The sequence below is a fragment of the Oryctolagus cuniculus genome, chromosome 17 (genome assembly GCF_964237555.1).
Source record: "Oryctolagus cuniculus chromosome 17, mOryCun1.1, whole genome shotgun sequence".
NCBI classification, from domain to species: Eukaryota; Metazoa; Chordata; class Mammalia; order Lagomorpha; family Leporidae; genus Oryctolagus; species Oryctolagus cuniculus.
Genome location: NC_091448.1, coordinates 59,239,678 through 59,263,720, shown reverse-complemented (window position 1 = coordinate 59,263,720; position 24,043 = coordinate 59,239,678). Strand labels below are relative to the sequence as shown.

Below are 24,043 nucleotides of genomic sequence, written 5' to 3'. Positions count from 1 at the left end.
GAAAGGCGAGGCCGGTTAGCAGCTGCTCAGCAGCCCCGTTAGTAGATGTTAATGTCTTGGACTAGGCTGGAGATGTAGAAAAGTTAAGTAATGGCAGGCTGTTGGGGAGGGTAACGGCCTGGATGTACTCAGTGAAGAAGCTGGAGGACTTTCGACAAACCTGAGATGTTTGAATTGGGCAATCTGGGCCGGCACCGCGGCTCAATAGGCTAATCCTCTGCCTGCGGCGCTGGCACACCGGGTTCTAGTCCTGGTCGGGGCGCCGGATTCTGTCCCGGTTGCCCCTCTTCCAGGCCAGCTCTCTGCTGTGGCCAGGGAGTGCAGTGGAGGATGGCCCAAGTGCTTGGGCCCTGCACCCCATGGGAGACCAGGAGAAGCACCTGGCTCCTGCCATCGGATCAGCGCAGCATGCCGGCCACAGCGCGCCGGCCGCAGCAGCCATTGGAGGGTGAACCAATGGAAAAGGAAGACCTTTCTCTTTGTCTCTCTCTCTCTCACTGTCCACTCTGCCTGTCAAAAAAATAAATAAAAATAAAAAAATAAAATAAAAAATGAATTGGGCAATCTGCTGAATGATGGAGCCTCATCCTGAGGTGGGAGAGACCAAGGGGAACATTTTAGGGAGTAAATCAAGAGTTTGAGCCGGGAGAAGCTTGGGATCTCTTTCCACATACAAATGCAGGTGTAGAGATGGCAGTTGGATTTGGGACAAAGTCAGCCTTAGAGTTAAGATTTGGCAAATGGATGGAAGGTAAGACCACAGAACTGGCCGATGTCACCTTGGGTGGATGTGGAGGCAAAGAAAAAGGGTCCAGAAGTCACCACCGGACACCACCAAGGATGTCAGTGAGTGATGTGGGAGGTTCCAAGAAGGAGAGAAGGAAAATGGTGTGAGAACGACAGTGGGACGACTTGTCTCTGGGTGCTGGGACCTGTGTGTGAGGAGGGGGACGGTGGCCAGGCTTTCCCCGGGCCGGGAGAGAGGGCGCGGCCTCAAGTGATGATCTGAGCCAGGGCGGTGTGGCTCTGCGTGGGGATGTCTTCCAGCTTCCTCTTCTTGTCTTCAGTTTCCGACTGTGAAAGCAATTTTATCCATTTGCTCAAGGCCCCAAGAAAATCCCATATGATTCTCCCAACATGGTACCTGTAACACAGTCATTTTTACCTTCCTCTGCCAGCACAAGACAGATTCCATCCTGGAAGGGTTGGGAAACAGTTGCCGGCATTGGTTGAGCTACACGCTGGTTTTTGGAGGACTTGCAGCAAATTAGAAGTGGGGAGAGAGACAAGAATTCAGGGCAAAGGCAACTGTACATGTGGAGGATAAAGGCACGAGTGTGGAGAGCATTAGGAATGGTGGGGCGCTTGGAGTGACAAGTGTATGTTTGTATGTGTGTGTTTGAGTGTAGGTGTGTGTGAGCATGGGTGCATGGGTGCATGGGCCTGCATGTACATGTTTGTATATGTGGGTATATGCACTATGAGTGCAAGTACATGTGTGTACACATGTGTATATGAGTATAGGTTTGTATTGTGATGTATGTATTTTTGTTTGTGCATGTATGCGAATGTGTGCACATGTGTATGCTTATGCATGTGTACATGGTTAGTGTGCACATGGACACATTTGTGCATATATGTATTTATATGTGCTCACACATATTTCTGAGCATGCATGTGCATGTATATGTTTGCATATGTTTGTGACTATGTGGATAGGTGTGTTTGCATATGTGTACATGCATGTGCAGGGGAGAGTATGTAGAGAGAGTATCATGGTGGTAGATGCTGAGATTGGGAAGTTTTCATGGGACTAGGGGACTAGATCTTGTTTTTTTTTTTTTTTTTAAATTATTTATTTGAAAGGCAGCATTAGAAAGAGAGGGAGAGACAGAGAAACGGAGAGATCCTCCATTCACTGATTCACTCCCCAGTGGCCACAATTGCTGGAGCTGAACCAGGCTGGAGCCAGGAGCCAGGAGCCAGGAGCTTTTTCCAGGTCTCCCATGGGAGTGGCAGAGCCTCAAGCACTTGGGCCATCCTCCACTGCTTTTCCCAGGCCATTAGCAGGGAGCTGGATCAGAAGTGGAACAGCTGGGACATGAGCTGGCACCCAGTTGGGATGCTGGTGCATCAGGCAGTGGCTTTTTACCTGCTACGCCACATCGCTGGCCCTAGGACTAGATCTTGAAGGGTTTTGTACCCTTGTACTAAGGGCTGTGCGTTCTATCTTCCTGGCAGTAGAAAAAGCGTGTGATGTGATCAGCTCTCACCCAGTTGGCTCTCTCTGCTTTGGGCATCATGCCTACTGTAGCACGCAGCACGTTACAGGCAGTCAGTAAACTTTGGTTGGTCACATGAGTGCTTATGTCTAGAAGTGATTATGCTTGTCCTTGCCCTATGGACGATGAACTGGAGGGAAATAAAACACGGGTAAGGAGACGTGTTTGGGGACCAGAGCCTGAATCCAGGGCATCAGAAGGGAGGAGGCACTGAGTTCCTGCTTTGAGGGTCAGGAATGACGGTGATAGTTTGGGCTGATATTGGATACTGCCATTGGCTTCGAAGAGGCTTAAATTTAATGGAAGGGGACAAACACTAAGAGGAACTTGCTTAGTAAGCAGTTGGAAACAGCAATCTAGTCTCAGACAAGAGGTGTGCCCTAGGAACATATTTTGATAATTATCAAGTTCCCAGTGGTACTGAAGGCATACACTGATAATGTTTTGGTGGGGAAGTGATGAATTCCGACAAAGCTTAAAGGAAAATTTTAGCACTTCAGATGCCAGAATAATCACTTACCATGGGACACCTAGGAGTTACTTAAGAGTGTCAATTTTCAGAAAGCTGCTTTGTGAAGAAAGCAAAGGGGATTGCTCTCATCAGCTCATACAGACAATGGATCCCACCCCCTACCCCCCTTATTCACTTGCTTTTCTGGGACTCATTTGTGCTGTTTCCAAGTCCATCTCCCTTGCACAATGCCAGGGAAACCATGCAAACATGTCTTTTCCAGTCTTACTTGCTTTCTAATAGGTAATGTGGGACAACACCAAGCAATTTCCTTTTCTGGAAAAAAGAAATAGCTTTGGCCAGCGCTGCGGCTCACTAGGCTAATCCTCTGCCTAGCGGCACCGGCACACCAGGTTCTAGTCCCGGTCGGGGCGCCGGATTCTGTCCCGGCTGCCCCTCTTCCAGGCCAGCTCTCTGCTGTGGCCAGGGAGTGCAGTGGAGGATGGCCCAAGTCCTTGGGCCCTGCACCCCATGGGAGACCAGGAGAAGCACCTGGCTCCTGCCATTGGATCAGCGCGGTGCGCCGGCCGCGGCGGCCGTTGGAGGGTGAACCAACGGCAAAGGAAGACCTTTCTCTCTGTCTCTCTCTCTCTCACTGTCCACTATGCCTGTCAAAAAAAAATTGCTTTACTGAGATGTAATTAATATATAAAAGTCTTCACATGTTTAATGTTTACATTTTAATGAGCGTGGGTGTTTGCATACACGCCCATGATAGTGATCATTGCAATCAAAGTGATCAAAATATGTACCACCTCCAAGGTTTTCTTTGTGTGCCCTTTAAAAACTTGTGAGATCTGCCCTCACATTTTTAAGTGCACAATACTGTGCTCTTTTTTTTTTTTAAGATTTATTTTTTTATTTGAGAGGCAGAGTTACAGATAGAAGGAGGGAGAGAGAGAGAGAGGGGTCTTCCATCTGCTAGTTCACTCCCTAAATGGCCGTAATAGCTGGAGCTGGGCTGATCTGAAGCCAGGAGCCAGGAGCTTCCTCCAGGTCTCTCACATGGGTACAGGGGCCCAAGCACATGGGCCATGTTCCAGTGCTTTCCCAGGCCATCAGCAGTAGAGAGCTGTATCACAAGTGGAGCAGCTGGGTCTTGAACTGGTGCCCATATGGGATGCTGCTGCTGCAGGCAGAGGCTTTACCCGCTATGTCACAGTGCTGGCCCCTGTGCTCTTAACAAAATATTGTACAACAGCTCTCTAGAACTTACCAAGTTTGCATAACTGAATTTTTATACCCAGTGGGTGATCTCCCATCTTCTCCTCACTTATCAGCCCTTGGCATCCACTGTTCTTTTTTTTTTTTTTTTTGTAATCCTGTTTTTGATGTAGCTGCTATGTGAGTTTGTGTGTAAAGGAGAGATTTTTTTTTTAAAAAGATTTATTTATTGAAAGAGTTACACAGTGAGAGGAGAGGCAGAGAGAGAGAGAGAGAGAGAGAGAGAGAGGTCTTCCATCTGCTGGTTCACTCCCTACATAGCCACAATGGCCAGAACTGCGCTGATCTGAAGCCAGGAGCCAGCAGCTTCTTCTGGGTCTCCCACGTGGGTGCAGGGGCCCAACCATCCTCTACTGCTTTCCCAGGCTGTAGCATGCAGCCATGTTCTATTCTCTGCTTCTGTGAGCTTTGACTACTTTAGGTACCACAAGTTAACTGGAATCAGATACTGTCCTTCGAGACTGCCTTATTTCACTTAGCGTGATGGCTTTGACAATTTCTTGATGACTCAGGACCTAGTGAAGAGCAGCTATGATTTTAATGGGAGACGATAATGCTGGAAGGGCCTGCTGTGGGAAGATAGGACACTGGCCATGTCGCCGTGCTTTTGTGGTAAATCGGTTTGCTTTCTGTGGTTCTTTGGTCTTCCCAGCAGTCACTCAGCATCTTGCCAATGAGACTTCAATTGGCTGGGGCGTTTTGTACCTAGACGTTTGGAGACAGTTCTTGGTGGCCTTCATGCAGCTCCTACAGCTCCTAAGCCTCGTGCCTTGAAAGTTTAGAGGATCTTTTCATCCATCCCAGTGCCATTTCCTTTGCCATCGCACTGCGAGGCATCCAACCTTCGCCTCTGTCTTCCTAAAGCATCACTGTGGCTGAGGTGCTTCTCAGGCCCGTCTCCTTGTCCACAGCAGAGTCTAACTGCAGGGAGCTGATTCTGTTTGACTTCTTCTGTGACTGGAGGGGTAACTGCAGGGGTGGGGGTGGGGATGGAGGACTTTCTGGAGTCTGCCTCACTTTGGCGCTGGGAGCCAGCTCACACACAGCCTCCATCTTAGTTTCTGGCCTCATCGTTAGTACTGGACTGCTCTGCAGTGGATGGTAGACCTAGGAACGGGTGGATCAGAACCTTAGAGACTATGGGGGCAAACATCTTCCTTGCTCTTTGTCTGTGAAGACAAAGGAGTTGGAAGGGAGCGACGCTGGCAGTCCTGAGGTCTTTGGGGGACAAGAAACCACTGGCAGCCAACGTTCTCTGTGCTGTAGATGGTTATACACAGCAGTGGGGCATCAGTGGGTCCTTCTTTTTTTCTTAAGATGTATTTATTTGAAAGTCAGAGTTACACAGAGAGAGAAGGAGAGGCAGAGAGAGAGAGAGAGAAAGAGAGGTCTTCCATCCGCTGGTTCACTCCCCATTTGGCCGCAGTGGCTGGAGCTGTGCTGATCTGAAGCCAGGAGCCAGGAGCTTCCTCTGGGTCTTCCCATGAGGGTGCAGGGGCCCAAGGACTTGGGCCATCTTACACTGGTTTTCCAGGCCATAGCAGAGAGCTGGATTGGAAATGGAGTAGCTGGGACTCGAACCGGCGCCCATCTGGGATGCCAGCACTGCAGGCGGTGGCTTTACCTGCTATGGGCTGGCCCCAAGTCCTTCCTCTTAAAATGACACTGCTCATCGCTTACAGTAGCTAAAATCGAAACACCTTACGGTCCCCAAATGGAGGCATGATTGAACATGGTTCATTCACGGGATGGACTGGTAAGCATTCTCTAAAATAATGATGAGGGGCCGGCGCTGTGGCTCACTAGGCTAATCCTCTGCCTTGCGGCGCCGGCACACCGGGTTCTAGTCCCGGTCGGGCGCCGGATTCTGTCCCGGTTGCCCCTCTTCCAGGCCAGCTCTCTGCTGTGGCCCGGGAAGGCAGTGGAGGATGGCCCAAGTGCTTGGGCCCTGCACCCCATGGGAGACCAGGATAAGTACCTGGCTCCTGCCATCAGATCAGCGCGGTGCGCCGGCCGCGGCAGCCATTGGAGGGTGAACCAATGGCAAAAGGAAGACCTTTCTCTCTGTCTCTCTCTCTCTCACTGTCCACTCTGCCTGTCAAAAAAATAAAAATAAAAAAAAAAATAATGATGAGCAATCTTGAACAAAATGAGAAGATACAGTCAGGAGGGTGGAGCAACAATGAAAGATTCGAAAGAACATGTGCGTTCTGTGGCCATCACCCTGTAAGAACTGGGTGAGGTGACAGTTGTGTGCTGATGAGTGGGAGCTTATTTACAAGGCTCTCTATAATGCCGGTGCATCATTTCCACTTTGAAAACACACAGAGCAGAATGTGGATGTAGAATTGTGTTAGGCGTTACGGATGACACATGGAGACACATGGCCATCATCAGCGGGGTCCATGGCTTGGATTGCTCTCCCAGGGGTGGTAATGATTGCTTCGACTTCTTCCTTGGAACCTTTTAGTCGCTGGGGTGGCCACGTGTGGAGAGGGTACCGGAGGGACTCTGCCGATGGGATGGAGCTTGTCTCTGCACAGCTTCGGAGTGAGCTCCCCTTTCTCCACCTGCTGGCTTCAGCAGCGCCGAGGATCCCTCCCCAAGCTTGCCTCTCTTTGCTTCATCCCCAAATGCTGCAACTTCCCAACTTCCCTTTGTGTAGTTTCTGTTTTGGAAGCAGCTCGAGGGCTCCTGTGATTGCCGGGTACGGGTGAAGAGCATTCACGACAAAGTACAAACTTAAATTTTCAGTTTGGCAATTTACTTTGCAGCTCAATCATGACAATCCACCCCAGACGAACTCAATGTTTTCGATTCCATCGTAATTGAGGGCCACCTATCTGTGACCCAAGCCTTGGGTTCAAGTGTGGGACACAGGTGTTGCCTCCAATTCTGGCAAGAAGTGGGATAACCATGGGCTATTGAGGATAAGCTGTCAGTAGGTTGCTGGACTAATGGAATCCTTTTAGAAGGTGTCAGTGTGAGTTGTTTTGTTTTGTTTTGTTTTGTTTTTTTGCTTCTGGGCAAAGTCTCAAATGCAAGGCTTCCTCTTCAAAACAAGCACTGGCCTGGATTCCCAGTGCTCTGGGCATTTCAAAGTGAGGTGGCCAGGCCCACTGCTTGAGTCCAGTCCCGGGAAATGCCGGGCTGTTCCCCGACGTGGTCTCTGGGTTCACACTGTCCCCATTGTTCCCGTGGAGCGGGACTTCCTGTTCCTGATTGATTAGGCATTGTGTGGCCGCACATTACCATGGTCCCCGTCGCTCCCGGGTCAGCTGTCAGGCCGAGAGAAGGCCTCTGGGAACAAATTGCCTACAGCTTTTATGCCTGGTTTCCTGACTTAGAGGTTGTAGGGCTGTTTCTTGTTGCCAGACTTTCCATATTTTTTCCCTACGTTTCTCGCCAATCGACAAGTGTACCCCAGAACGTCCCTAGAAAAGTTGAAAAGCTTTCCTCTGATGATGCTTGCCTGGCTTGTTCTAGAAGCTTGAGTTTTAAATTCGGAACTTGAGCCACGGCTAATAGGCCTGTATGTATTTTGCGCTTAATGGGCCTTTATATTCCATCGTAAAATAGGAATTTAATATTTATGATGGGATATTCCTTGGGCAAACATAAAATTCAGATGAAATGGCCGCACCTGCTGGGTATCCAAGACCTAGTGCTTCCTCCTGAAGTGAGTGTGTAACGTGTTCATTCAGTCGATTCCATATTGCAGTTCCTGAGCAGAAAACACGCCGTTTGTAAACAGCCTGTATCGTCTGCATGCCGGGAGAAGAAAGTGGATCCTAAGCAGAGAAGCACATAACGCAGGATTTGAAAACACTGCGGCTGGCACTGGAACCCTACCCGCTGCCCATTGTCCTTGTCCTTGAAATCCAGCACCACCATTTTTCCCCCTCTTGAACTGAATTAGAAACTGGTGGACTGTCGTCCTCCCAGGCCCGTGAGTGTCTTGAACCTCACCCTGCTTTGTGTCTCCAGCACCCAGCTCAGTGCCTGGCCCATGGGGATGCCCAGTGCCTGTCTGTAGAGTGGCTGATGGCACGGGTTCTGTGTGATGCACTTCTCTGCTCTTGTCTCTGCTGACATGAATTAGTCTCGTTTAGTTTATTGTCAGCATAGGAAGATAGCCTGGAGGACCCTTTGACAAAAATTGAGAAGGGCAGACCATAAAACAAGAGATGAGTGTGGGGAATCCACGGTGGGTTCTGGGCAAATGCAAGTCCTGCACCTAGTACATGTGTAGTGTTGGGAGTGCAATACAGATTTTTTTAAAGATTTATTTAAATGAGAGGCAGAGTTACAGACAGAGAGAGGGAGAGACAGAGGAAGAGAAGTCTTCCGTCCCTGGTTCACTCAGCAAGTGGCTACAATGGCCAGATCTAGGCTGATCCAAAGCCAAGAGCCTGCAGCTCCATCCAGGTCTCCCATGTGGGTGCAGGGGGCACCGCAGGCAGAGGCTTAGACTACTATGCCATGGCAACGGCCCCGCAATACGGATTTGTTGAATGTGTGCACACAGGCCTCCATGCATGCACAGATGCTGCGTGGCCATGGAAACTTGAACTGTGCTCCAACTTTGGAAAATAAAGCACCCTCGACATACATGAAGAAGCATCACAGAAAATACATCAAGTGCGGAAGTACTATCCAGAGGCAACCCCACCTCTCCACCATGAGTGCCACATAAATCGGTTATAATCAATCAGTCAATCAATTGGTCAATTCTGACGGGACTGCCGCTGCCCCTCCCAGCTGTTGTGGGTGATCATGGCTCTCCTAGGAAGTGGCCTGGCCTATATTAGAAGGTACAGCCACCTAAGTGACCCATTGCGTGCAACTGACTTTTGAACCGCATTCTAATGAGCCCCTCTTCTTTGAGCGGGTGGGTTTGGTGAGGGCAGTGATGAAAAAGAGAAGGTGGCCAGCCCCATGTGGCTGCATGGGGAGAGGGGACACAGAACACCTCCTGTTTCCTGAAAGACAAACCTGTCCCTCCCCACCCTGGTCCCTATTATCTTAGCAATTCTAGGGTTCCCTAACCCCCCCCCCCTCCAGTTGCAGTGTCATGAAGGGCACATCCAATAACTATCCTGTGCGCACTCTCCACCTCTGGTTTAGGGTAGCAGAGGTGGGGCTGTGGCAAGAGTTTCCATAGCAGCCACCAGGTGGGGGTGGGGTGGTGGGAGGTGTTGGGTATCTGTTTGGTGCCTTCCCCAGGACTGAAGCGCAAGGAGTCCGAGAGAAGAGGCGCTGTAGGTCTCTTGCAAGATCATTTGGGATGGAGATGAGCGTGTAAGCCATTTACTGCACTCAGGGATGCCAGAGAGAGAGGCTTTCCCAGACACTTCGGGCTTTCCTGGCACTTTCCTTTCCGGCAGAAAATAAATGAGGAGCAGCCCCCGGGCAGGAAACGAAGCAGAGAGAAGGGGGAGAGGAAACGGAAGGGTGAGCAGGGTAAAATGCAGAGCTGAAATGAGGACCTGCATTAGGTTCCTGGTGGAGAAAATGGATTCTCCCTTGGGAGTCCCAGGAGACTCTTAGGGATGGCTCCCGGAGGGAGGCGAAAGATGAGATGTGTGTGGGATAAGAAGCCTGCAGGTTGGAGCAGTGAGGAGAAAGGCTACCCAGAGGCAGAAACGCAAATGCACTTAAAAGAAAAAACAGAAAAACAAACCCATGGAACATGGGATTGAAAGATGAGTTTGCCGGCACCACAGCTCACTTGGCTAATCTTCCACCTGTGGCACTGGCACCCCAGGTTCTAGTCCTGGTTGGGGCGCCGGATTCTGTCCCGTTTGTTCCTCTTCCAGTCCAGCTCTCTGCTGTGGCCCGGGAGTGCAGTGGAGGATGGCCCAAGTGCTTGGGCTCTGCACCCACATGGGAGACCAGGAGAAGCACCTGGCTCCTGGCTTCAGATCAGCGCTGTGCACCGGCCGCGGCGGCCATTGAAGGGTGAACCAACGGAAAGAAGACCTTTCTCTCTGTCTTTCTCTCTCACTGTCTATCTCTGCCTGTTAAAAAAAAAAAAAAAAAGAGTTTATTTGGGTGCAAAAAAAAAGTTTGGATTTCAGGCTTAGTTTTTTCATAAAACGCATTTTCCATGAACTTTCTGAAGACCCCTGGTAGGAGTAGTTTGCCCTGAAGCACTGGGGCCTGGTGTCGGCTCGTGCTTCAGAGTGTGGACAGTTCTGTGGGAGGCGAGGGCTGACTGCAGAGGAGATGATGACTGAAGTCCCGGCTGTACCCTGAGCAGGTGCATCCTCTGTCTGCTGACATCACAGCGTTCACACCTCCAGAACCAGGACACGGCTTCAGAATCTGCTAGTCCCACCAGATGCCATACCCAGCGAATGAATGAATGAATGAATGAATGACTTCCTGCGGTGAAAGGCTGCTGCACACTCGGCCTTTCTTTTGGAGATTTATGGAGCAAGCTACCAATGATAGGCTCCTGGCAGTCCTGCTCTCAGGTTTTTTTTTTTTTTTTTTTTTTTAGATTTTATTTATTTATTTGAGAGGCAGAATTACAGACAGAGAGAAGGAGAAATCTTCCATCTGCTAGTTCACCTCCCCAAATGGCCACAATGGACGGAGCTGGGCCAACCCAAAGCCAGGAGCCAGGAGCTTCTTCTGGGTCTCTCACATGGGTGCAGGGGGCCAAGCACTTGGGCCATCTTCTACTGCTTTCCCAGGCCATTAGCAGGGAGCTGGATTGGAAGATGAACAGCTGGGACTTGATCCGGTGCCCATATGGGATGCTGGTGTGAGAGGCGGAGGCTTACCCTTGAGTTTAACAGGACATGTGTTTCCAAGCCCAGCTGACTGAGGCCTGTCATGTTGCAGAGCCACTTTTACCATGTGAATGGAGACCCTGGGCTCACCAATCTTTATGGCTATTCGCTGTGGTCCCTACCATACCTTTTTTTTTTTACCATACCTTACCTTTTTTTTTTCTTTAAGCAACTCCTGTTAGCATCTTGAGCGAGTCTGGCTTTCTAGGGGACCCACTTTAGGAAATGCTGAATAAGGATCGCACCTTGCCCACCACAGCACTGCAAACAGCACCCCACACCCCACCCCCGCCCAGTGCCAGAGGCCAGCACGTCTGTGTGGGACTGACTGACTTGTTCCCAAGCTCTAATCCACCAATCCACCCTGAGATCCATAAAAAAAAAAAAATCCTTTTACAAGATGGTTTCCTGAGATAAGGATGCAGCTTTCGGTCACAGACAGAGACGGGCAATCCTTAGCTTCGTGTGTGAATCCTGCCCCAGCCACAGCTTCCTTAGCTCAGTCCTGTAAGCCACTGCTTCTCCACCTTTGATCTAAGTCAGGTCTGATGATGGCAGGCGGGAGTGGTGCAAATGCTCCATGGTTCTTGAATGTGTTCCAGCCACTGAGATGCAATACTGAATTTTTTTTTTCAATGAAATCCATGAGAAGTTACTAAAGGATTTTTTTTTTGTTTAAGATTGTTTATTTATTTATTTATTTGTTTGTTTTTGAGAGGTAGAGCTACAGACAGACAGAGAGAGAGACAGGGAGAAAGGTCTTCTATCTGCTAGTTCACTTCCCAAATGAAGCCAGGAGCCAGGAGCTTCTTCCAGGTCTCCCATGCAGGTGCAGGGGCCCAAGGATTTGGGCCATCTTCTACTGCCTTCCCATGCCATAGCAGAGAGCTGGATGGGAAGAGGAGCATCTGGGACTCATATCAGTGCCCAAATGGGATGCCGGCACTGGAGGAGGAGGCTTAGCCTACCGTGCCGCAGCACCGAGCCCAGTACTGAATATTTATTTATAATGAGGGATTCTGGAATAAAAGTCTCTGCCTTAGAACTGCAAAGGGACTGGTCCCATAACCTATCTCCAAGTGGTCAATAATAATACGAGGGCATTTCAGAAAGTTTCTGGAAAATGGAATTAAAAGATAAATTTATTTTGATAAAAAAGTTTCAAAATTCATGTATACATTTTTCATAATATGCATTTTCTGTGAACTTTTTGAAGATCCTGTACATGTATGGATTTCTATTTTTTCTCATGAAAATAAACTTATTTTTAAATACTATTTTTTACACACTTCTTAAAAAATGTTTGAAAAGCAGAGTGACACACACAGACAGACCTTCCATCTGCTGGTTTACTACCCAAATGCCAGGAGCCTGGAACTTTGTCTGGGTCTCCCATATGGGTGTCAGGAGCCCAAGCACTCGAGCCACCACCTGCTGCCTCCCAGAATGCATTAGCAGGGAGCTGAATGGCAAGTGGAGTAGCTGGGACTCGAACCAGCAGCACTCTGGTATGGGATGTAGGCTTCCCAAGTGGTGGCTTAACCTGCTGCACCACAGCACCTGCACTTACCCCGCCCCCACCCATCCCCACACAGACTAATTGACGTGCCTTCATACCTTACAAATCTTGGGTGTTTTTGGTTTAGATTCTCGAATAGCAGTCCCCAGATTTTGCTGTGTGTTCGAATCCCCTGGGAAGCTTTTGATTCTGATGCATGTTCTGCATCCCGTTCCAATCAAATGCTGGGAGCTGATCAGCATGCTTATGTTTTAGAAATCTCCAGTAATTCCAACAGCCAAAAAAATAAGGGGGGAGCCTGAAATCCAAGTAACTGAGGTTCTGAGAGGTTAAGGGACATCTTTAGGGTCACACGGCTATGACAGGTCCCAGGTGAGTGTCCTGCCTCTGAATTAGCAAGGCCAAACCTCGCATATCGGACTAGATGCTGGATATGGTGGGTGGAGAGGTTGGCTGGAGGTGGGTTGAACATGGGCCTTTGTGTCCGTAGGAGAGACAAGAAAGCCACTTCAGTGTTAGCCTCCTGCCCCTCCCATCAATGCCGGTTCTGTGTGCAGACTGCTGGTTTGCATTTCATTTGGAGGGAGGCAAAATGGAACCTTTGTGCTGAAACTGAAGGGAATCAGGAAAGCCCACAGCTTGTCTTCAGACTTAATGTCAACTATTTGTCTCCTGCTATTTTCAAACAAACAAGGCCTCCCCAGGAGTTGCAGGCCAGTCTCAAGCACCCCCTCCCTCGCTTTTTTATGGCTTCCCAGTCTCTGCATCAGCAGGTATCAGAACAACCCACCATTCTGTAGAACTGTCCTATGAGCCCCCCCAGGGCTGCTGCAGGGGCCCAGGGAGACGCAGCACGAGGCGCTGACGTCACCCCAGCAGTTTTCCTAGAGTTCATGGAAAACGTGTAGTATGAGAAAAACTACGCGTGGATTTCAACGTACTTGCACCAATGTCCTTTAGTTCATTTTTCCACGAACTTTTTCACAAACTCTAGTGTGCTGGTTGGCGATTTGCTGGTAACTGGACTTCAAGCTCATTAACTAGAAGGTCAGAGGCTGGAAAGAAAGGAATGATCCATAATGCTCCACAAAGCACCAGCTCAGAAGGTATTCCCACCATGGGGCGGGATTGAGCAGTCCTGTCTTCCCTGTGGGGAGAAGTGAAATGTCTAAGAACTCTACAGGTACAGAAGCTCAGCTGAGTCGACTTTTCATCAGAGGCGGACGGGATTTTGAAGTCAGGCAGAGGTGCGATCTTCAAAAAATACATATCATGGGAAAACTGTGCATGGATTTCAAAATTCTTTTGCACCAAAACAAACTTGCCTTTTCATACCATTTTTCTCAGACACCTTTTGAAGTAGTCTTATATAGTAAGTAACTTCCAATGGATGAGCTTAAATTCTGAGATCCTATGATAGGACTTGGAGAACTAACGGGTTTTAACTTCCGCTTTTTTAATTACATGAAGCTTCTAGGTTAGGGGACTATTTCCCCAGCCTCAGAAAAATGATGCTATGAGTGCTTCTAAAAACACACCCTTTGTCACCGAAAGTCATGGCAGAACCCCTGTATGACCTGAATCAAAATAGGTTTGATAAAGACTAGTCTTTTAAAATATTTTGTAAAGAAAAATGAATGAATCTCTAGGGTGCTATTCTTAGGTGTGTGATAATGAAATTCGGAAATCTGTGAATTTATACAACTTGTGGTGCTTAAGGCTGTTCTTGTCCATGACATGCACACTTGGCGTTCTGTAACAGTTCCTTGATTAGGAGAGAGAACCTAGGAAGTCGCTTATCTCAGGGGAGGGTCTCACACTTGAAAGTCAATCTCAGTGGAAAGAAAAGATTGAGACCATGGTCTGTTTAAGCCAGGGCTGCTCAGTGTGTGATCCACAGACCAACCGCATTGATGTAGCTCTAGAGTGACTTAGAGATGCAAAAATCTCAGGTCTCTAAAACAGACCTACTGAACAGAATATGTCAGGGTAGGGACCAGGTATCCGTGCATTCCAAGCTCTGCAGGTGCTTCTAGAATGAACTCACCTCCTCAAAGCTTTGTCCTAGACCAGTGTTTCTGGAAGTGTGATCTCCAGGCCAATAGCACCAGCATCCCAAGGGAACCTGGTAAAAACTGCCAGTGGCTCTTTATCACTGAGCATTAGTGAGTGATTGTGGAATGCCCTGTGTCTCTTTTAAATGTTCAAAAAGCTACAGAGATGGCAAAACTGAATATATGAAATAATGAGTTATTGGATAAAAGCTTGCATCTTAGAACTGGAAAGAACTGAAAACATCTTCATGTAGCTAACAGCACTGGCCACCGGGTCAGACACTCAGGAGGTGTTAAAAACAACCTGTGCTGGGGCTGGCACTGTGGCATAGCGGGTGAAGCCACCACCTGCAGTGCCGGCATCCCATGTGGGTGCCGGTTCGAGTCCTAACTGGTCCACTTCCGATCCAGCTCTCTGCTATGGCCTGGGAAAGCAGTGGGGGATAGCCCAAGTCCTCAGGCCCCTGCACCCGCATGGGAGACCTGGAAGAAGCTACTGGCTCCTGACTTTGGATCAGTGTAGCTCTGGCTGTTGTGGCCTGCTGGGGAGTGAACCAACGGATGGAAGACTCTCTCTGTCTCTCTCTCTGTGTAACTCCTTTTTTTTTTTTTTTTTTTTTTTTTTGACAGGCAGAGTGGACAGTGAGAGAGGCAGAGAGAAAGGTCTTCTTTTTCCATTGGTTCACCCCCAATGGCCGCTGCAGCTGGCATGCTGTGGCTGGCGCACAGCACTGATCTGATGGCAGGAGCCAGGTACTTATCCTGGTCTCCCATGGGGTACAGGGCCCAAGCACTTGGGCCATCCTCCACTGCACTCCCGGGCCGCAGCAGAGAGCTGGACTAGAAGAGGGGCAACTGGGACAGAATCCGGCGCCCCGACTGGGACTAGAACCCGGTGTGCTGGCGCCACAGGCGGAGGATTAGCCTAGTGAGCCACAGCGCCGGCAACTCTGACTTTTAAATAAATAAATCTTTAAAAAAAAAAGCACCTGTGCTTAAACAAGCCATCCTGGCGATGCACCTGCAAGTTTGAGAACCACAGAGCACCATTCTCTTTGAATCTCCTACCTGCATGGCCATTAAAGCTTCGTCCCTATTTCAACCTGCACTCAAAGCCTGGGCAGCTGCCCCTCTCTGCTACCCCCTCCCCCCAGTTCTAGGCTGACAAGTGCAGGTTGAAGGATGAGGTCTTGACCTATTTGCTGTAACATGACCACACCTGGGCTCCGGTGGAGGAGATGGCATGGTTTTGAAACAGGGACTTGTTCTCATCTCTCTCCGTGGACCACCATCCACACTGACCCCACATGTGCCCTGTTCTCACTTCTTCTGAGGTACAGACCAGAAAGCAGTGCACCGAGAGCTGGCATGAGTGTCACAGTTCTTTCTTTTTTTGAAGGATTTATTAATTTGAAAGGCAGAGTTACAGAGAAAGAGGGATAAACAGAGAGGGAAGAGAGATCTTCCATCCACTGGTTCACTCCCCACATGTCTGCTTAAGCACTTGGGCCATCTTCCGTTGCTTCTCCAGGCCCACTAGTGTGGAGCTACATCAGAGGCAGAGCACCCAGGACTTGAACCAGCACGCGTATGGGATCCCACTGTTGCAGGCAGTGGCTTAACCTGCTGCCCCACAGCACCGGCCTCATGCTTGAGATTCTTGAGCATGGCCTTGCCTGCAGGGCCTTCTGGGGCTCACCTGGCCTCCCTCCAGCTCCACGGAAGACGTGTCTTTGCCCTGGAGAGGGTGGAATCATCTCAGTCTTAGGGACTGTAGGACTTGGGGTCCCCAAGGTGGTTCCTAGACCCCTTCTTCTCCAGCAACTTGGAAGAGATGCTGGCTAACAAATGTATGTCCCCAAAGGTATCCTGACCTATGATCTGAAGAATTGCATAAAGTTAAAAGAGAAGACAGATATAAGAAAGCTGAAGACACAAGAAGGTAAGAGGGGTTGGGGAACTTCTCAGTGGGAGCTCTCCCGGTGGGAGGACTGGGGCTGGGAAGAGGCAGGGCTCTGGGGAGGGCCAGTCTTGTGGTGCAGGCAGAAAACACAGCGTGTGCAGGAGAGGCAGGAGGGAGTAGCTCCCTGTCAAAAGCAGAGTTCTAGTGAAGCTTGGCCTTGGCCTGAGTCGTGCAGATGATGTCACCTGCAAGATCTTCGCGTTTTGCATTTGCCTGGAGGAGACAGGAGGGAGAGTCAGGTCTGTGCTTGGAAGCTCTGATGCCCGTTTTCTGGTGAGAGGTGATGCCACACGTCTCCCCTTCCTCGGGCAGAATCACTCACGACTCTTGCAGGAGACGGAAGCCTTCTGCGGCACGTTCCTTACTGACAGATCTGCCTGCAGACGAACGCCAGCACCTCCTCGTCCGCAAAGCAGCCTGGGATGACTGTGTACAGCTGTCCCCCCTCACCTGCGAGGGACATGTTCCCGATTCCCGGTGTGCACGAAACCATGCCTAGTACTCAACCTTGTGTCCCACGGGTTTTCAAAAGGATAACAGAAAATGCAGATTGTGGAAAAAAAAAAAAACTATTCATGGGTTTAAAAATTCCTGCACCTAAATAAGCTAATCTTTTAATCCCATTTTCCATGAATCTTTGATTTTATTTCAAAATGACACAATGTTTTCCACAAATCTTTCAAAGTACTCTCATATACTGTGTTTTATTTTCTACACATACCTATGATAAAGTTTAGTTTATAAATTAGGCACAGTAAGAGATTAACAACAATAAATAATAAAATGGAACCGTTGTAGCAGTAGACGGTAATGCAAGGTATTTACAGCCTATAAATTGCTTGTTTCTGGAATTTTCCATTTAATACTCCAAATTTCCAAATTCATGGAAAGTGAAACTGTGGGTAAGGGGAAAAGGTGTAATGTGCAAATCCTCTGCCCCACTTATAAGACTTTTTAATGAAATTCACTCCTATTTACATAACCCAAGAAACAGACTTTGGGAACCTGTGCACTGCGGGGGGCAGGGTGAGGAGCAGCTGCAGGAGAGAAATCCGGAGCCTTGTTCACTGGACAGAATGAAGCTGCACGTGACGGAAGGGGGGACCCACCTGCTCATGACTTGGTATCTACAGAGGAACATGTCAATTAATGGTCGAATTTCTAGGAAAGCCCCAGAGCCCCAGACACCCAAAACGTCAGGTCATCGGCCACAGTGGAAAGCTTTTGGGGTGTTTGAGCCTATAAAACCCTCAGTTGTGAGTCAGCCTCAGTGTTGAGCGCTGTTACATGGGTCTAGTACTTACCTCATGGGTATAACCCGGATGAAATCAAACGCTGCAGACCAGGGGGTGTAGCTTGCTACATGTCATATGCTGCACTAAAAGCGGCACATACATTAAAATAAATGAGAGCTTTCCATAAATTAGCTCTAAGCCATTAGCAGTCTCTCTGAGGTTGGACTACTCCAGCCACTATCGTTACAGGCAAGGCCGCTGAGCTTTAGAAGGGTTAAGAAACTTGCGGAAGAAGCTTGGTCACGAAGCAACAGTATAGGAATCTGCAGCAGTCTAAATGGCCTGCCCATGCCCTCGAGCCCTAAGCTCTCCCGTTCCAAGCCCTCAAAATCCATTATAGTCAACCGCCCCTCGGCCAGCTGCTGGGTTCCCGTCTGTAGACTGCACTACTTGTGAGTGGAGAATATTAACATATTACATCCAAATGGAACACACACACACACACACACATACACACACAGGTTTGTTTTCCTCTCATTATTCCCTAAATACTGCAGAATAGCAACAATTGACAGTGTTGGGTATTGTAAGTCAGTATTTGGTATTGTTTTACAGTATCTGAGAGCATGTTTGTAGGTTATACACAAATATGAAGGTATTTCAGCAAGTTTGTGAAAAGTGGAATTAAAAGATAGGTTTAGATTTTGATGCAAAGACACTTTGAAACTCATGCAGATGTCAGGGGACCTTGAAAAAGTTCATGGAAAATGCATATTAGGATAAAATTCTGCATGGATTTCACACTTTTTGCATCAAAAACAAATTAATTTTTTTCTTAAAAATATTTATTTATTTGAGAGTCAGAGTTACAGAGAAAGAGAGAGGGAGAGACAGAGGGAGAGATCTTCCATTCATTGGTTCACTCCCCAAATGACCACAATGGCCGGAGCTGGGCCGATCTGAAGCCAGGAGCCGGGAGCTTCTTCCAGATCTCCCACGTGGGTGCAGGGGCCCAAGCACTTGGACCATCTTCCAGTGCTTTCTCAGACTCATTAGCAACGAGCTGGATCAGAAGTGGAGCAGCTGGGACTTAAACTGGTGCTCATATGGGATGCCAGCACTGCAGACATGGCTTAACCCTCTGTACCACAACAGCAGACCCCAAACTTACCTTTTATTTTTTAAAAAAAGATTTAATTATTTATTTGAAAGGCAGAGATAGAAAAAGAAGAGAAATCTTCCATCCACTGAATCACTACCCAAATGACAATGGCTAGGGCTGGGCCAGGCTGAAGCCAGGAGCCAGGAGCTTCATCTAAGTCTTCTACTTGGGTGCCGGCAGCCCAGGTACTTGTGCCGTGATCCGTTGCCTTCCCAGGCTCATTAGCAGGAAGCTGGGTTGGGAGTCTCAGTTCTACTGTCTGTTCCAGTTTCCTGCTAACGTGCACCCTCAGGGGCAGCAGGTGATGGCTCAAGTACTTGGGTCCCTGCCACTCACATGGGACATCTGGATTGAGTTCCTGGCTCCTGGCGTGGACCTGGCCCAGCTCTGGCTGTTGTAGGCATTTAGGGGATTAAACCAGTAGATGGAAAATCACTCTGTTTCTCTCTTTTTCATCTGTATTTCTGTTTTATAAATAAATACATACGTTCAAAGATTAAACACTTTGAAGTTGTACAAATATTTGCAGCATAGGCAGCCTGACTCCTGCTCTTATCATTCTGTTGCTCTTGGAAAGGCACAGAGGCAGAGACAGGCAGAGAGAAAGCTCTCCCATCCACTGGTTTACTTCCCAAGTGCCTGCAAACAGCCAGGGCTGGGTTGGAGTGAAGCCGGGAGCCCTGAACTCCATCCAGGCCTCTCACAGAGGTGGCAGAGGGAACCAATACTTGAGCCATCACCTGCCGCTTCCAGAGTGTGCATTAGCAGGAAGCTGGAGTGGAGAGTGGAGCCAGAACTAGAACCCAGGCACTCTGATATGGGACGCAGGTGTCCCAAGCAGTGGCGTAACTGCTGTTCCAGACACCTTCCTGTGCTGTTTGTTCTTTAATGGGTAGACTCCCCGAATCTTCCTGGTGTCTCCCAGCTTTGGCGTGGATTTCATTCCCGCTGAATACAAGGGGTGCCTTATGGTGGGACTTCAAAACGTGGTTCCAGGGGCCAGCGCTGTGGCATAGCAGGTGAAGCCGCTGCCTCCAGTGCTGGCGTCCCGTGTGGGTGCTGGTTCAAGTCCCAGCTGCTCCACTTCCTATCCAGCTCTCTGTGAATACACCTGGGAAAGCGATGGAAGATGGCTCAAGTGCTTGTCCCCTGCCACCCATGTGGGAGACCCAGAGGAAGCTCCTGGCTCCTGGCTTCAACCTAGCCCAGCTCTGGCTGTAGTGGCCCATCTGGGGGAGTGAACCAGCAGGTGGAAGACCTCTCTCTCTCTCTCTCTCTCTCTCTCTCTCTGCCTCTCCTTCTCTCTCTCTGTAACTCTGCCTTTCAAATAAATAAGTAAATAAATAAAGCCACATCAAAAACAGGGTTGCACTAGCCCCCAAGTCTTGGGAGAACGGAGCCATTGCCTATGCTGTGTCTCTACATTGCCTGCTCCTGTCTTTGCTGGTAGGACTCACAGCAAACATCGGACTCCCCCTGGAACTCGTTGACAAACATGACCCTTGGCCAGGGTATGTCACCTACACCTCCCCCGTGGTAAAAAGACTCATTGAGAAAAGCAAGACGAGAGAGCTGGAATGCGCGAATGCCTTCGAGGAAAGCCGCCGGGCAGCGAAGCCCAACAAGGCCTCCAGCATCGTGCAGCTGAAGAGGAGGAAGTCGTCGAAATCTTCCAGTGAAGCTGCCTTCCAGGATGTGCTGTCACAGGCCATGTTATCCGTGTGGGGCGCTTACTCCGTGTTGGCCGTGGGTCCCGCCATCAGCCCGGAGCCCACGTGCGACAGCCCTACCGCAACCCACAACAAGATCCTCTTCTCCCGCAGGCCGGTGATGAGGCTGCTCCCCTACAGCTCGCTGCTGGCCAGCAAGGAGAAACATGCCAACGTCTAGCCAGGAGCCCCCGCGGCCGTGCCCTCCCAGGAATGTTACAGCAATTAAGCTCCATGTGCCACACACGTCACCTTGTCCTTTGAATTGGAACTTGTGCCCTGTTCAGGCAGAGGCTGGCTCAGAGAAGCCACCTCCGGATGGGGGGGCCGCGGTAGGTGTGTGGGGGCCTCCCCTCCCACCCAGCTGTCTGTGCGGTGGGGTGTGGCAGTGTCATGTTTTAGTGTCGGCCATAGCGGCTGAGGAGCTAACCGCGTGCAGGTGTAGCAGTCCCCGTCCAGGCAGGAGATGAATCACACCAGTTATTTATTTATTTTTAGCAGAGATCCTTGAATGTAAGGGATTGTGGAGCAGGGGGCTGAAAAGGAGACCCCAGAGGTTTCCACAGAGGAAGCTGTGATGGCTCCTAGGCTGGGGGAACAAAGGGAAGAGGTGGCACTTAGTAAAAGTTAGCCGCTTGTAGAGGTGGCATCGTGGGGACACTGTGCCCCTGAACTCTGGGGTGGAGTCTCTGTAGGGATGGTATCCCCACTGTTTGGCTGGTGTCTCCAAGGCAGCACTCCTGAGGCTGGTCTTTGAGAGTGCTGGCCAAGCAGCAGCCTTGGTTCTCAGGGAGTCTGCTCTGCTGCCCTGCTTGGCACCTGAACCTCAGGCTATGAGGCTTTGACCTTGAAGGCTTGTAAGGTGGGGATCAAGACGGCCCTAGCAGAGAAAGGGAGGAGGTTTTCCCCTGGCCCCGTCCTTCTCGGAGCTTTGCCTTGTGGAGTAGAGTGTGGGGGGCTGGGCCCCAGCTGCTTTTCTCAGAAGACAGCTAGACTTGGTCTACCCATGCCCCTAGCTGGCGCCAAGGCAAGCAGTGCTGAATTATCCCCCATCTCCAAGCAGACAAGCTTCAGCTTCAGATACAGGGGATCTGTCATGATGAGCAAACCCCAGCTGGTTTCATGTTCACGGTCATGTTCGTGGGCATGGCTGACCCTACTTCAGGTGCTGTGTTTGCCCATGCAAGGCAGTTCACCCCCACCTGGCTTCTCGCACAGAGACGTAGAGGAATGTAATAGCCTCATCTGAAAAAGCAGAATTTGCCCTGTAATGCATTTTCTCCCTCCGAGAGTCTTGTGTCGCTATTCGGAGACGCCTACGTAGGCAGAAGCTGTGGGGAACTCTTCTCCGGCTCCCGGGTATTGGTGTTGGGACGACTGCACAAATCAGGAGCTCCGGATCCATTCTGGGGTTGCCAGCCCTTGGCCAGAGTGAGTTCTTAGAACAACACAGGAGGTTTCTAGTGAATTCCAGTGACTGTGTTTTGTGTCCCTGGAAAGTTTATAGCAAGAAGTAGGTGATAAATTCCACCAACAAGAAACTTTATCTCCTCTTCCCTTTATGGGTGTTTATGGTCAGGGTTTACATGGAGTATAGAATCTTACTGAGTATTAGCGTCTATAGGGATCTGGGATGATTTAGGATGTTTTCTTCCAATCCCTTCAAGGGCAGAATGGTGTGGATTGCACAACTTTTATTTTCCCATTTCTAGGCATTGAATCATTTTTAATCATCTTAAAAGTGTGTACCCTCTAAATTAAAATGATTGTCTTCTAGATCGCTTAGTTGGATGGATTTAATGCCCAGCCTGTTTTACTAACTCGAGTCATGGGGAAAGGACCCATTTGCATCTTGCATGGGGACAGGAGCTGCCTGCACCCTGCCACTGCACTCCCTAGGCAGCTTGAAGAGAGAGAACCTCTAATTCCACTGGAGAGGGGGGAATCCTGCCCAAGTCCAAGGTGGGATTCGCAGGTCTGGCCCGCAGGGGGACTTGACCAGCCATGCCTATGAACAGCAGGGCTGACAAGGCCTCTGGGAATCAGTTCTCCGAGGAAAGATACACCTGGGGAAGATCAGCTGGATTCCGCATGGAAGCCTGGTCACTGCGGGAGGAGGAGAGGCCTGGGGGGCCCCGTATCTCACGCTTACACGTCTCCTGCTCCAGACCTGCCTGAGCACCATGAGGGTGGGGAGTGGTGAGTCAGACTCTCACAGGCCCCTGGAAGGCCCTGGGGGCGGACCAAGGCCGAGTGGGGAGAGGTCTTCTCAACTTCACATTACCCACCCCCCACCCCCCCCCCCCGCATGTGGACAAGAAATGGCTGCATCTGGCAGAGCCTAGTGTGTGCTTGGTGGGGCCAGCCTTGTTTGTGAGAAACCGAGAGACACCCTTGATGTCTGCAGGAATGGGCACGGGGTCCTTCCTGGGGCCTGGAGTCAGTCAGGAGCAGCAGGGCCTTGGAGCGAGTGGAATGTGTGGGTTATCCCTCAGGTAACCTCATCGGCCTGTTCCAGCTAGGGGTGGCCTGGGCTATCTCAGGTTACCCTGAGTATATTTATTTCCCTTGCATCTCCAAGAGGGGAGCTGGCATTCACTGGTGTTCCACAGCCCGAGGGGCCTCTTCTTATTTATCTCCTCTGCGTATGGAATTTTCTGCTTGGCAGGAGAGCAGTTTCCATCCGTCCCCCTGCTGCAAGCAGGAGGTTCCTGAAGCTACAGAATATGGATTTTGTTAGCCTGTCTGTGTTGCTCTGTAGCTAGGGCCCGGTCCCGACACATCCCGCGCAGCTGTTTCTGAGCAGATTCTTTGGCTCCCGGCGCACATTTGCAAATCCCGAGGCTGGTGCTTGAACGGTTGATGTTTAACTTCGGCAACATGACCGAGCCTGCTGGCCGCTGTCACTTTGGCACGGGGCTCGTGAGGACATCAAACAGTTCCACATTCTGCAGCCTTCCTGGCCACGGCAGGGAGCAAGTCTGGATGGAGCGAGGCCAGCTTGGAGGAGGTGACTCTGAGAACAGAGGTCTGGGCAAGCCAGATATTTGGGGGTGGCCTGGGAGCTTTGGGGAACAGCGAACAGAGAACAGCTGTGGACCTGATTAGCCGTGGGGTCTAGGCAAAATCATGTGGTCTGGCCCTGCCCAGGGAACTGCTGGGAGGACTTGAAGTTTGATAAATCTACAGCAGGCTCATTTTTAAGTTGATAATTTTGTGTGGTCCGTGAAAGATGCTATGATGATCCAAATGGCTTTTGGCACCAAAAAAAACCCCAAAAACAAACAAACAAACAAAACAAAAAACCTCCCCCTGCACCAAACAAACAAACAAAACAAAACAAAAAACCTCCCCCTGCACCCAACCCTGATTTAGAGCTACTTTGGAGTGAGACCATCACAGCTTAGTCAACAAATCCTGCATTTCGTTTCCTTGGCCCATGGTCCTCACACAGGGGACACAAATGCCTCCCTGTTTCCCACATCTCATTTTTTTAGGACCAAGGGAAATAATTGAGTACCCTGAGGGTAAGGATTTTGGTTCTTGGGCCTCAATGGAGGTCCCTAAGGGTACTAAGAAGCTGC

At 49.8% G+C, this 24,043-nt stretch overlaps 2 protein-coding genes across 11 annotated transcripts in view; both read left to right on the top strand.

Annotated features, from left to right (window-relative positions):
• The window catches only part of TVP23C (trans-golgi network vesicle protein 23 homolog C), a 138,039-nt gene extending 117,758 nt beyond the window's left edge, over positions 1-20,281 (top strand). For 7 of the 10 annotated variants that reach the window (XR_011383248.1, XR_011383247.1, XR_011383256.1 and 4 more), the window contains one exon: positions 7,739-11,301. The gene's annotated coding sequence lies outside the window, so the exon portion shown is untranslated. Of the gene's footprint in view, positions 1-7,721; positions 11,302-16,254; positions 16,333-16,665; positions 16,831-20,200 lie in introns of those variants that run through there. The other 3 variants (XR_011383250.1, XR_011383249.1, XR_011383251.1) reach the window with 3 other exon arrangements.
• Positions 1-22,235, top strand: part of CDRT4 (CMT1A duplicated region transcript 4) — a 63,631-nt gene extending 41,396 nt beyond the window's left edge. The window contains exons 4-5 of the mRNA XM_017348924.3: positions 16,255-16,332; positions 20,201-22,235. Of these exons, the coding sequence (XP_017204413.2) occupies positions 16,255-16,332; positions 20,201-20,640 (518 nt within the window). The 3' untranslated portion in view covers positions 20,641-22,235. The remainder of the gene's footprint in view (positions 1-16,254; positions 16,333-20,200) is intronic.
• Positions 22,236-24,043: the final 1,808 nt, after the last annotated feature.